The sequence below is a fragment of the Urocampus carinirostris genome, chromosome 8 (genome assembly GCF_059441175.1).
Source record: "Urocampus carinirostris isolate Australia breed hairy pipefish chromosome 8, RoL_Ucar_1.0, whole genome shotgun sequence".
Lineage (NCBI taxonomy): Eukaryota > Metazoa > Chordata > Actinopteri > Syngnathiformes > Syngnathidae > Urocampus > Urocampus carinirostris.
In genome coordinates, this window is record NC_142356.1 from 2,075,366 (window position 1) to 2,088,790 (window position 13,425).

The 13,425-nt window shown below is 45.5% G+C and overlaps 1 protein-coding gene across 2 annotated transcripts; it reads left to right on the forward strand.

Annotated features, from left to right (window-relative positions):
* The first annotated feature begins 393 nt into the window (after positions 1-393).
* slc22a7a (solute carrier family 22 member 7a) lies at positions 394-12,658 on the forward strand. 2 transcript variants are annotated; one of them, XM_088342962.1, is made up of 9 exons: positions 396-864; positions 2,630-2,733; positions 6,992-7,146; positions 8,505-8,673; positions 9,976-10,093; positions 10,158-10,482; positions 10,551-10,659; positions 12,192-12,398; positions 12,466-12,658. In XM_088342962.1, exons 1-9 carry the CDS (start codon positions 559-561, stop codon positions 12,542-12,544), a joined length of 1,572 nt encoding a protein of 523 aa, XP_088199088.1. In that variant the 5' UTR covers positions 396-558; the 3' UTR covers positions 12,545-12,658. The 2 variants fall into 2 exon arrangements, with proteins under 2 accessions (XP_088199089.1, XP_088199088.1); XM_088342963.1 differs by lacking the exons at positions 12,192-12,398; positions 12,466-12,658 and having other exon boundaries at positions 394-864; positions 10,551-10,663.
* The last annotated feature ends 767 nt before the right edge of the window (positions 12,659-13,425 follow it).

Genomic DNA, 13,425 nt, shown 5'->3' on the forward strand with positions numbered 1-13,425 from the left:
TGTAGAAGGAAGTGGGACTTGACCTTCTCTCTTTCTTTTCTTTGTTTTTATGCTCTCCCTTTCTCTTTTTCTCTCCTGTTTTCTTTCTAACACTCCTCCCTTGTTGTCTATCATTCTTTTTTTTTCTTTCACTCTTTCTCTTCTTTTTTTATTCTCTCTTCTTTCTGTCTTACTCTTGTTCTCTCCTTTCTTCCCCCCCCTCTCCTTTCTGTCTCTCTCTTGTTCTCTCTTTTCTCTCTTTTTTCTCCTTCTCATACTGTCTTTTTCTATCGTTCTCATTTTTCTCTCTCGTTTTCTTTTTTTTTCTTTCTCCTTCCCTCTTTTGCTCTGTTTTTCTTTCTTGTGTCACTGTACTAGTACGCCTCCCCCCCACCCGTGTGAGTTTTTTTCTTTCTCCGATCAAATTGAGTTGGACACCGTTGCGGTCACGGGGAAGGAGGCGTGTCCGATTTTCTCCTTTTTACACAACAATCAAGCTAGGAATGCAATCCCTAGAAGTCTCCTATAAGCTGTCACCCGCCTCAGAAACGCCGGCTTATCCAGGCAACCCAGGCCACCATGAGGTTCGAGGAGATCCTCCAGGAGGTGGGCGGCTTCTCCAGGTTCCAGTTCCTGGTCCTGAGCATCCTGTGCCTCCCTAGGACCATCCTGCCGCTTCACTTCCTCCTACACAACTTTGTGTCGGCGACGCCGGCTCACCAGTGCGCTCCCGCACCGGAGGCGGTCCCGTACCGGACCCTGGTCAACCTGGGATCCTGCAATGTCGGCGAAGACCGGGGCAACCTGACTCTGAACTGGACGGGATCCTGTCCTTATGGCTACGTCTACGACCGATCTCTATTTAGCTCCACCACCGCCTCGGAGGTGAGTCTGTATCCATCTCTGGTTCCTTAGACCCAGGGTTGGGTAGGGTTACTTTAACTGGATTACTTTCAATGACTTTTGGATTACTCCAATACTAAATATGCTAAGAAAAGACAAAAGAAACTCAATAGCAATCAAATGACTACATTTTGTGCAGGCTTGGGGAGTAACGGAATACGCGGAACAGCAAAAATGATGTCGGCAAGCTGTTTGGATTGATTTTCATTTTGTTTCTGTCGCATTTGATGTTCGTTTTGCCGGAGATCAAAGAGATCAAAGCCAGGAGAGAAAGCTTACCGCGTGTTGTGAGTCATCATTTTATTCATATCTAGTTTCTTTTGTCTTTTATTAGCATATTTGGTATTGGAGTAATAGAAAAGTACCGTATGTTCCGCACTATAAGGCGCACCTTCAATGAATGATATCAGTAGCCTAGATGGTAAGGCGCCCGCTTTGAGACTGGGAGGTCGGTGGTTCGCGCCCCGGCCGAGTCATTCCTAAGACTTAAAAAGTGGTCGGCGGCGCCCTCTGTTGGCTGCGGCTGCATCGGCTCGCTACAACGGGTCAGGTGCAATCGACATTTCGTTCTGTGTACATTGTTACACAGAATGACAATACAAGGAAATTATTATTATTATTATTATTATTTAAAACTTTTTCCATACATAAGGCGCACCGCATTATAAGGCACTACAGTAGAGGCTGTAGTTACGTTATGCCACTATTAGGAAATGTCAACAAAACAGTCAGATAGGTCAGTCAAACTTTATTAATAGATAACAAACAAGCTTTCCACAACTCCATTCACTCCCAAAATGAATAAACAGCTGTTTTATTATTTTCTCTGAGGTAAAGCATTTTCGTGACGCATCTTTAACATCTTTGAACAACAGCAAGGCATAACATTTTACTTTTCCTCCATTCGGTCATACGCAAAAAAACGTCTGATACTGTTATGGTAAATCAAACGTTAGTGCAATCGCAATATAGTGACACTCGTAATGTGCAAAAACAATAACAAGTGCAAAACAATAACAATAAAGCAATAACATAATAACTGTAAAATGTCAAACGTAAACACACAAAAGAAAAAAAGAGCTCACTCTATCAGCTCCTCATCTACGAATCCCTTGAATTCTTCTTCTGCAGTGTTCGAATTGCTGCTGCTCTATTTCCGTGTTCTACTGCGTGACCGATCGCCTTGAGTTTAAACTCTGCGTCGTAAACGTGTCTCTTAATAGGAGCCATTTCAGGGTCTTTATACAAACGCACAAATAAAAGAGAATCGTTGTTTAATATTTCCCAGTATGCAAAGCGCACTTCTTCTACACGAAAAATGGAGTCGGTGGCTGCTTCTCTTAGTTGCGAGACCTTGCAATTCAATATTGATCCATATATAAGGCGCACCGGATTATAAGGCGCATAGTCAGCTTTTTTTAAAAAACAGATTTTAGGTGCTCCTTATAGTGCGGAAAATACGGTAATTGAAAGTAATCCAGTTAAAGCAACCCTACCCAACCCTGGTCAGGAGGTAGAGCGTTCGTTTTGGGACTGAGGTCCCAGGTTTGATTCCCGGATCCTCTGAGCTAAAGGTGGAAGTGTCCCAGGGCAATACACGGTAGCCGCCTGGATTGCCGCCATTGGTGTGTGTGTGTGTGTGTGTGAGAACGGGTAAAGGACTCCGGGAGGTCTTCAGTGACCTGAAATGCAGACCTGTTCTAAGACTTCTCGTCCGAATCCGGTCTTGATCTGTTTCTGTGTGCAGTGGGACCTGGTTTGCAAGGACCGCCGGCTGAATCAGTTGTTGGCCACCTATTTCTTCTTGGGGGTCACCTTTGGCGCCGTCCTGTTCGGGCATCTCTCCGACAAGTAAGTCTGACAATGTCCCTGAAAGTCGGGGGGCATCGGTTTCACCGGCCAACTGGGTGGACCCCAAAACCTAACAATTCTGTATCCGAGTATGTCCGGGGCCCCCATCGATTCCCAAGAACCAGCGTATGAGCAGGCTTGGGTAGGGTTACTGTAACTGGATTACTTTCAATGACTTTTGGATTACTCCAATACCAAATATGCTCATAAAAGACAAAAGAATCCATCTACCGGACTTCCTGTGCGGAGTTTGCATGTTCTCCCCGTGCTTGCATGGGTTTCCTTCGGGCACTCCAGTTTCCTCTCACATTCCAAAGACATGCATTTCAGGTGGATTGGCCGGTCCAAATTGCCCCTAGGTGTGAATGAGCGAGCGAGTTGTCTGTCCCTTTGTGCCCTGCGATTGGCTGGGAACCAGTTCAGGGTGTCCCCTGCCCACTGCCCGAAGATAGCTGGGATGGGCTCCAGCACCCCCGCGACCCTACTGAGGATAAGCGGTGCAGCTAATGAGATGAGATGAAACTAAATAGGAATCAAATGATGACTCACAACACGTGGTAAGCTTTCTCTCCTGGCTTTGATCTCCGGCAAAACGAACATGAAATGCGACAGAAACAAAATAAAATAAATCCAAACAGCTTCCCAACATCATTTTCGCCCTTCCGTGTATTCCGTTACTCCCCAAGCCTGCACAAAATGGAGTCCTTTTATTCATATTTACTTTCTTTTGTCCTTTATCAGAATATTTGTTATTGTGGAGTAATCCAAAAGTAACTGAAAGTAATCCAGTTAAAGTAACCCTACCCAACCCTGCGTATGACAAATCATTGAAGCTGTGATGCCGAAATCCATTATGAGATCGTTTTACGGCTTGTGCGCATGACAACCCGTAGGGTTCGTGCGGGTGCTTGAAATCCTTGAATGTGATTGTCGATTGAATTTTGGGTGAAGCGCTTGTAAATGTTTGATATTGTTGCCATTTTTCCAGAAGATTCCTATACCTTGACAGCAACCTCTCCTTCCGACCTGGAAAATACAGCCACCCTGTTGAAAGGTTCGCCCTAACCTCTACGGTCTTGGCTGCTTCAAACTGGATCATGAGTGCAGTGGCAATTTTAGGCACAGGCCAGGTGGGGGCGCTGTTTTTAACATGACACATGAGGGCGACGCGCTTGTAGGACCCCCACAAAATGTCCGTCGGAGTGGATAAAATCGAAGACGCCAAGCAAGGATTCGTCCCAGTTCAAGTCTTCGGTCTCATATCTAAAAAGCCTCATGGAACACTGTCCATCTTCAAATCTGGACTCCAAACTCATCTCTTAGCTATGTTAACCACAAAAGGGCCGCCAAAGACCAATCTATAGGTTTCTCAAAGGCAGAACAGTTACAAGATGCGATATCATTTAATTCACGGGCGTAAAACAGGCGGCCCGCGGGCCAATCAGGCGCGCTAAGGGATTGAATACGGCCAACACCCAGAGAAGCACAAGAGAAAAAAAAGCTGCAGGTTGAAATATGTCAACTTTCTCTCCTCTCTCTCTCTCTTTCTCTCATTCTTTCTTTCTTTCTTTCTTTTCCACTCCTTTCCTCCCACTCTCTGTCTCTTTCCCTCTCTGTGTCTCTCTCGCGACTTTTTCTCTCTTTTGTTTCTCATGCTCTCTCTATCTTTCTTTGTCTCGCTCTCACTCCTTTTCTCTCTCTCTCTCCTTTCCACCCTTTTTCCACTCTTGTCTCTTTCACTCTTTGTGTATTTCTTTTTCTCTTCCTTTGTTGCTCTTTGTCTCTTTCTCTCTCTGTGTCTTTTTATCTTATTTTGCTCTAACTTCCTTTTTTCCTTTCTTCTCTTTTCTCTTTCTCTTCCTACCCTTCACACTTTCTTTTCTTTTTCTCTCCTTCTGTTTTTCGATTTCTCTGTGGATTTCTTTCTTCCTCTCCCTTTCTTTCCTCCTCTCTCACGACTTCTCTTTTTATCTCTTTTGTTTCTCACGCTCTCTCCCTCTTTCTCTTTTTCTTTCTTTGTCCCGCCCTCTCTCCTTTTCCCTCCCTCTTTCTCTTATTTCTTTATCTCTCTTTTTCTTTCTCTTTAATCTACTTGTCCAGCCCCAGACAGAACGTTTGTTCTATCGTGTGGCCCCCCGAGGTAAAATGAGTTTGACACCCCTGATTTAATTGTTACTATGCATTTCCAATTTTATTCATATTGTTCGATATATATTTCTGAGTCGACCAGCAGATGGTGCTGTTGAGCCCCCACCCGATATAGTTCCTACAGTCTAATTGTATACTCAAGCTATAATAAACTGCCTAACATGCCCCATCTTTTCTCCCTATTTTAAAACTACCCTCTTTTTTGTTATTTTTTATTGTAATTAACTGTTGCTGGCATTAGTTTGTAGGTCATAGTCCTATAAAGCCTCGACTGGACAGGCGCACGCTAGACCTCGACATGCCACTACGACAGGGGTGTCAAACAGGCGGCCCGCGGGCCGGATCAGGCCCGCTAAGGGATCGAATCCGGCCCGTGAGACAACGCTCGGAGAAGCGCAAGAGAAAAACGAGCTGCCGGTGGAAATAAGTCCACTTGATGTTGCCAAAGTCGGGTTACAGATCACAAACGCTGTACTTGTGTTTCTTTCTCTCTCTCTCTCTCTTCCTCCCTTTATCTCTCTCTCTTTCACTCTCTGTCTCTCTTTTTCTCTTTCTTTGTTCACTTTTGATTTGTCTCATTCTCCCTGTGTCTTGTTACCTTCTTTTGCTCTCTCTTCCTTTTTCTCTCTATTTTCTCTCTTTCACTCTCCCTCTTGCTTCCCCCTTCTCTCTTTCTCCCCTTTTCTCGTCCTCTCCTTCTCTTTTCTCTTCTTCTCTGTTTCTATATCTATTTGGATTTTGTTCTTTCCCCCTCTCACTTTTTCTCTTTCCATCTCTTTTGATTCTCACTCTCTCTCTTTGTCCCACCCTCTCTACTTTTCTATGCCTCTCTTTCTGTTATTTCTTTCTCTCTCTTTTTCTTTCTCTCGAATCAAATAGTCCGGCCCCCAAGAGAATGTTTGTTTTATCGTGTGGCCCCCGAGTTAAAATGAGTTGGACACCCCTGCACCTTGACATGTGTATCAATTAGCGACATTTGTTAGGGGCCGTGTAAAAAAGAAGCGGGAAATCAGATTGGGAAGAACTTCCTGTGAAACTAAAGTGGTAAGCTATGTATAATTTTCATTTGAACCCGACACGTGTACGGACAGAAATTGGTCTCAAAAACGGAAAAATTGGCGATTTACTCAAAATCGAGTCTTAATACATGTACAGACGGGACTAAAAACGGGAAATTGATTTGTGGCTCTGCAAAAAACATGACTCACTCCAGGTTTCTTCTTTTAACGGCACTGGAGAAAGTGGAAAAAGGGGCCTTGAAAGTCCTTAAAAAGTGCTTGAATTTGGCCCCTATCGATTCCCAACAAGCAGCGTAGGACAACACGGGTGAAGCCGGGACGGCGTATGCCCAAATCCGTCATGCAATCCGCGTTTTCCGCTTTAGCGCACGACGAGCCGAGAGAAGCGAAGGCCGCGAGGAGCCCGATGTCCTGTTCCGCTCACAGGACGGTCAAGGCTAAGGTACATCGGACACGGATTGGAGCGCGAGATCCTGATTTCGAGCTCGGGTTTTTATCGCGCTTCGCTAGACTTGGCGTCGCCACCGACGCAGGACGGCTAAGTATCCAATACTTCATCGCTTTCTTTCACTTTCTGCTCCTTTAGCTGCAGGAGGACCGACTCCTTCTCTGTTTTTCGGCGTTTGCACATGGTGGGGAATCTCCGTCTGGGTCCGCGCTAGGAACAGAACAGGACAGGACGAGGTAGGACAGCCCAAAACAGGATTGGAACAGAAGGTCTGACGGATGGGAACGGACAGGGCGGCGCACGAAAAGGCAAAACAGGACAGGAACAGACGGCAGGACAGGAGAGGACGAGATCACACAAGACAAAGAAGGATGGGACAGGACAAGGCAAGATGGAAGAGGGGAGAACGGGACAAAGGAAGAAGCGGTAGAAGGCAGGATGGTCAGAGCGAAGTAAACCTGGATGCCGATTCACCAGCAATATTATGATATCGAGCTTACGTTGTGATCGCTCTTGGCCAGACTCGATGTGAGCGGCTAACAGGCTAACTGACGGTTGTGTGCGTTAGCGGCTAACAAGCTAACTGTTTACTTTGCGTTAGCGACCGTCGGGCCCACAGGCTAACCGGCGGTTTTGTGCGCAGGTTTGGTCGTAAATCGATGCTGGTGGCGGCGTTGGCGGGCACCAGCCTGCTGGGCGTGACCTCGGCCTTCTCCAGTTCTTACACGATGTTCGCCGTGTCGCGGACGCTAAGCGGCGTTATGCTAAGCGGAATGTCCATCATCGGATCCGTTCTTGGTGAGTCGCGGCCTGCGCCGTTTTGCCTCTTTTTAGAGAACCGGCTCTTTCGGAACAACTCGCTAAAAAGTGTTGGCTCGCCGAGCCTATTGGTTTGCCAACACCACGCCGATATCTCAAAAGAAGCCGCCCTAAACTTGCTCGTTTCAAAGAGTCGGCTCAAAGAGACGTATCGATCGCAATTGACACGACAACATCTGGGAAGCCGCCCTCGACTTGCTCATTTCAAAGAGTCGGCTCAAAGAGACTTATCGTTCGCAAATGACACGCCACCATCTGGGAAGCCGTCACTCACTTCGAAGAGCTGGTTTATCGAGCCATCACGTTCACTGATTACACGTCACTTACAAAGGGAAATGGCTCCCTGAGCCGTTCAGTTCACAATCAACACGTCACTATCTTAAAAGAAACCGAGTCACTTGCTAATCTTCCTTGCCAGCTTGTTAGCGCTACTTCACCCGCTTACTAATCCTGTTTGCAGGCTCGTTGGCCCTACTTCACCCACTTGCTAATCTTGCTTGCTAACTCGTTAGCGTTACATTCCCTGCTTGCTAATATTGCTCGCTAGCTCAGTTGCTCTACTTCACACGCTTGCTAATATTGCTTGCCAACTTGTTAGCGCTACTTCACCCGCATGGTAATATCGATTGTTAGCTTGTAAGCGCTACTTCACTCGCTTGCTAATATCGCTTGTTAGCTTGTAAGCGCTACTTCACCAGCTTGCTAACCTTGCTTGCTAACTTGTTAACGTTACATTACCTGCTTGCTAATATTGGTTGCTAGCTTGGTAGCTCTACTTCACACGCTTGCTAATCTTGCTTGCCAGCTTGTTAGCGCTACTTCCTCGCTCGCTAATATCGCTTGTTAGCTTGTAAGCGCTACTTCACCCGCTTGATAATATCGCTTGTTAGCTTGTAAGCGCTACTTCACCCGCCTGCTAATCTTGCTTACTAACTCGTTAGCGTTACAGTACCTGCTTGCTAATATTGCTTGCTAGCTTGTTAGCGCAACTTCACCCGCTCGTTAATATCGCTTGTTAGCGTTACTTCACCTGCTTGCCAACTTGTTAGCGCTACTTCACCAGCTTACTAATCCCGTTTGCTAGCTCGTTGGCCCTACTTCAGCCACTTGCTAGCCTTGCTTGTTGACTCGTTAGCGTTACATCACCTACTTGCTAATATTGCTTGCTAGCACGGTAGGTCTACTTCACACGATTGCTTGCCAGCTTGTTAGCGCTACTTCATCGGCTTGCTAATATCGCTTGCCAGCTCGTCAGCGCTACTTTACCGGCTCGCTAATCTCGCTCGCTAGTAGGTTAGCGCTACTCGGTGAGCCCGCTAACGGCTTGGCTTTTTCAGGCATCGAGTGGACGGACGTGAAGCATCGTACGTTGACGGGCACGCTCATCAGTTTGTCGTGGAGCGTCGGCAACATGCTGCTAGCGCTGCTAGCTTACGCCATCCGCGACTGGCGCCACCTCATGCTAGCCGTTACCGCGCCGTGCCTGCCCGCTCTCATCAGCTGCTGGTGAGTAAGTCCCGCCCCTTTTGAGGCCTTCCCCAACGAACGCGGGGAAAGACGGGGCTTCGAAAAAAACAGTTGATTTCAAGTTCAAATTTTGGATTTTATGATACCTCCGGCCATTTTTGAGTCATTTTTTTGGAGTGAGGCATTTTCTGTTCAATTTTTTTGTGTTTTTTCTTTAACTTGCTTTTTAGTGGTCTTTGAGTCGGCTTTTTAGTCGTTCATCAAGTACGTTTGGGGGATTTTTTGATCGTTTTGCTTTTTGGTCGTTTTCAGGTGTTTTGAAATTTTCAGGTAATTTTGTTGATTCATTGGTCGTTTTTCGGGTCCGTTTTTGGTTGTTTTTCGACTCCTTTTTCAGTCATATTTTAGTTTTATTTGAAGGGTCATTTTTTTGGTGTTTTTGGGGTCATTTATCAGGTACGTTTGGGGGATTTTTCGATCGTTTTCAATGTTTTTTCTTTTTGTTTGTTGCTTTTTGGTCGTTTTCAGGTGTTTTGAAGTTTTCAGGTAATTTGGTTCATTTATTGGTCATTTTGAGGTAGCTTATTTGTCATTTTCCAGGTTCATTTTTGGTTGTTTTTCGGCTCCTTTTTCAGTCATTTTTTTATTTGTAGGGTCATTTTTGGTCTAATGGGATCATTTTTCAGGGGAGAGTTTTTGGTGTCGTTTTTAGGTAGTTTCTTTTGTTATTTTTGGTCATCTTTGAGAGGCTTTTTTTGGGTGTTTTTTTGTAATTTTTCTAATTATTTTGAAGGCTCCTTTTTGGGGTCGTTTTTCAGTTTGTTTTTGGTAGTTTATTTTGTCATTTTTCAGGTACACTTTTGGAGGTTTTTTTTTTTAGGCTCTTTGTTGTTGTTTTCCAAGTCATTTTTCAGTCGTTTTAAAGTATTTTTTAAGTTATTTTCCATTTTCCTCATGTTGAGGTTTTTGAGTTTTTCCTTGCCCTCATGTCAGTTTTAGATCAGGGGACGGTGTCACAATACTATGTGGTTTGCAATAATCTGTGGTCTGTGCAGCCCTTTGAGACTCTTTGTGATTAAGAGCGTCACAAATAAACAGGACTTTTTTTGAGTAGTTTATTTAGTGATTTCCAAGGTCATTTTTTGTCGTTTTTGGGGTGATTTGTTTTAGTTTTTTGTTTTTCTCTGAGTCGTTCTCCAGTCATTTTTTACATTTGATGTAGTGTCGTTTTTCACGTCATTTTCTGTCAGTTGGTCCTTTTTCAGGCCTTTATTGGGTTGAACTGACGGTTGAGATTTTAGGACTGGGATTCCAGCTTAAGCTCTTACCTTCGCTCTCCAGGTGGTTGCCCGAGTCAGCCCGCTGGTTGCTCGCTAGCGGTAAGACCGACAAAGCCCACCGGTGTCTTGTTCGCTGCGCCAAAACCAACCGGAAAAACTGCGAAAAACTGCAGCCGGAGGTAGGCCCGCCTGCCACCCGCACCCCTCGTCCTCGCCCGCCATTAAAAGTGTCTGTGGTCTTAGATCTTGGCCAAGGTGACGGTCTCCAACGAGGCCAACAAGACTCATTCCTTCTTGGACCTTCTGAAGACGCCACAGCTGAGGAAGATCACGCTGGTGTCCGGGTTTTTCTGGTTCTCGGCGGCTTTCCTGTACTACGGCATCAGCTTCCGGATCTCGGGCTTCGGCGTTAGCATCTACCTCACGCAGTTCATCTACGGCGCCATCGAGACGCCGGCCAAGATCCTCACCTACTTTGTCCTGGACTGGATCGGACGGCGCAACGGGCAAGCCGGGTTCCTGATCGCCACCGGAACGCTCGTCGCCGTCAACACGGCCATCCCGCTCGGTGAGCCTCCGCGGGGAAGGGTTGGACTCTGGCCCGTTTCAGACTTGAAAGTTCTCTCTGCTTTCCAGAAATGTCGGTGCTGCGGACCTGCGTGGCGGTGGTGGCTAAGGGGTTCTCGGAGGCGGCCTTCACAACCGCCTTCCTCTACTCGGCTGAGCTTTTTCCCACGGTTCTTCGGTAAGAACCCGAGGCTTGTTCCGACGGGGATGGGAAGGGAGGTTCGGTTCCGGGAAGCTCTGCCACGGTTTGGTCTCCGATTCAAGTTCTTCCACTTGAGTATACAGTGTTGATTTGAGCTGTGAAAAGTGATGGGTCCCGGGGACTCGCATGCTAAATCTATGGGTCCCAAAGGAGATCTATGGGTCCCCAAAATTTTGTGTTAACGGGGTTGAAATTGTAAATCGGCAACAAATATATAAATAAATATATGAATCTATATATTAATTCAGTTTTAATCATCACAGTGAATTGGTAATACAAAGCAGTTATCACTTCAGATTTTTCAGTTCACAAAAATATTGTACATTATACAAAATAATATTGCTGAAATATTAGTCTATATATTTGTCAGGGATAGACATTATTAAAACTGTTTAGTGGCTATATTTGCACAGATAAAATACATGTATATAGTTTAATTCTACATAATGGTGGGAGCAAAGAACTCACGTCCTTCTTGGCTGAGGTCCCGAACAGAGAGAAGGAGTGTTTATTAACGTCAGAGGAATCAGTACAGACAAGAACACGATTTCAAAATAAAAGAATACAAGATTGATAAAAGTACAAGAGATATAATTACACTCATTGTTGAAACGTTACTTTATGTGTGTTTGTATGAGAAACATTGTTTTTATATTTAATAATATAAAAACAAGCTAATTACCTTGAGACAGAAAATCAAGAGATTTACATTGAAAACCTGACAATATTCATGCAGTTTTAATCACTTCAGATTTTTCAGTTCATATATTCTTCGTGGTTTGCTGTCCCGCCACAGTTGTGATGCCTTCTCAATGTCCAATTGCAGCAACGGAATTTCCATAGCTACTTTGTGGTTTTCATTGTCGTTGTGCCGATCCCATGTGCTTTTCTGAAAGTTCGTATCGCGAAACGATTCATGCAATCCAGTTTTTTTGTCACGCTGGGTACACGCATCACAGAACATGTAGCCTCCATTATCATCCTCCTCATAGCGTCACCAGGAATATATTTGAGTCCATTTTGGCGGAAAAGTCCCTTTCTTGTTAGGAGCATTCTTTTGTTTATTATCTTTCGTCGAATCGATCGCTTCAAAACACGTGTTTTCCTTGTCTTCTGAATAATTTCTCCGCTGTTTTTGTTGAACTCTTTACTGGATGCCAGGAAGTTTGAATACATAGTTGTGGAGATTTTTTCAGCGTGACGTGAAAGAAGTCCGTTTTAGCTAAAATAGTTCCTAGTCTTATACTGTCTTGGCCGCCCACCCATGCACAGGGTGACTCCGCTTTACTACTGTGCCACGTGAGACCAAATGGTTCTGGTTCAAACAGGATAACGTGCGCAAAAGTGCTTAAAGTTAGAAATGTCGCAGCAACCGAGCAGTCGGTATGTTTTAGGCGTAAGTGTGTAGCCCGTTCAAAGTTTGCTTCCGTTTTTTTATCGGTCGACAATGCTAGCAGGTTAGCCGCGAACTAACAGATTGACCTTAAGGAGACGCCCTGGTTCCTTAGGCAGTGCGGGATGGGCTATACGGCCTGCCTGTCCCGGATCGGTAGCGCCCTGGCCCCGATGGTGATCCTGTTGGAGGACACTTGGCTCTTCCTGCCGCCGCTCGTCTTCTCCGCCGCCGGGATCCTGAGCGGCGTTTTTGTCTTCCTGCTGCCCGAAACGCTCAACGTGAGCCTGCCCGAGAACATCGTGGACGTCGAGGAGGGAAGGTAAGCGGGCAAAACCGAAATCTGTGCCGGAGCTGCCCCAGAACCTTGCCGTTTTCTTGCTCCTCAGACACATGAAAACTGAGCCTGATGACGGTTCTCGGCATCTGGAGATGAAGACCAACGGTGCTGATGCGGCACGGGATTAGAATTAGCACCTTTATGTTCCTGAACCCTCCTCGGCAACGCCGGATTGGCTGATGCCTGTTCCCATCGGAATGGAAACGTGTTTGAGGTTTTTTAGTTTTTCGAATTAAAAGATGAGCCGAAAAGCGATCCGATTCGTTGCCTTGTTACTGAATGACCCTCTGAGCAGGCGTGCTCGACCAATAAAAGACCTTTGAATCACTTAAAGAAGCTCTAGAATAGACCTGGGCATTCGGGTCTACAAGGATCGCATGTCCTGCATGGTTTTGGAGGTTTCTGATGATAATCTGATCATTTGTATCGCCCGAGTTGAAGAAGAGAAACCTCTTGAAGTCTTGAGTGTCTATGTCTGGTCTAGAACCAAATGTCGGTGTCTGTCCCACATTAAGATTAGAATCGACTATTGTCTTGGAGAACAAGACGAGACATTGTCAGCCTGACTCTTTTGGCTTTTCAAATGTAGTTCGACCTTGCCTCCATTGCAACGTGGATCAAGTCATGTTGAGTTGTTTCTCCAACCTGCATATTTCTTCTTGGCTCTTGGGACCACTAGTAGACCAATATTTTCCAAGCAAAGGCTCAGAGCATGAACATAGGGGGACATTTTTTCCCCACATACCCTAACCCCAGTTTTTCCCAATATTTTTGAGATACTAACCTCTCATGCTTTTCCGACAATATTTTCGTCATACGAACCAATTGCATGGTTTTTCTTTTCACATTTTCAAACACACAGAATATTACTAGAACAGCGTTGTTTTCATCTTCGCAACATTGCTAAAATTCATCCCATGCTGTCCCAATCTGATTATAATTCATGCGTTTGTTACCTCCCGTCTCGATGACTGTAATGCACTACTCTCCGGCCTCCCGAATTCCAAAA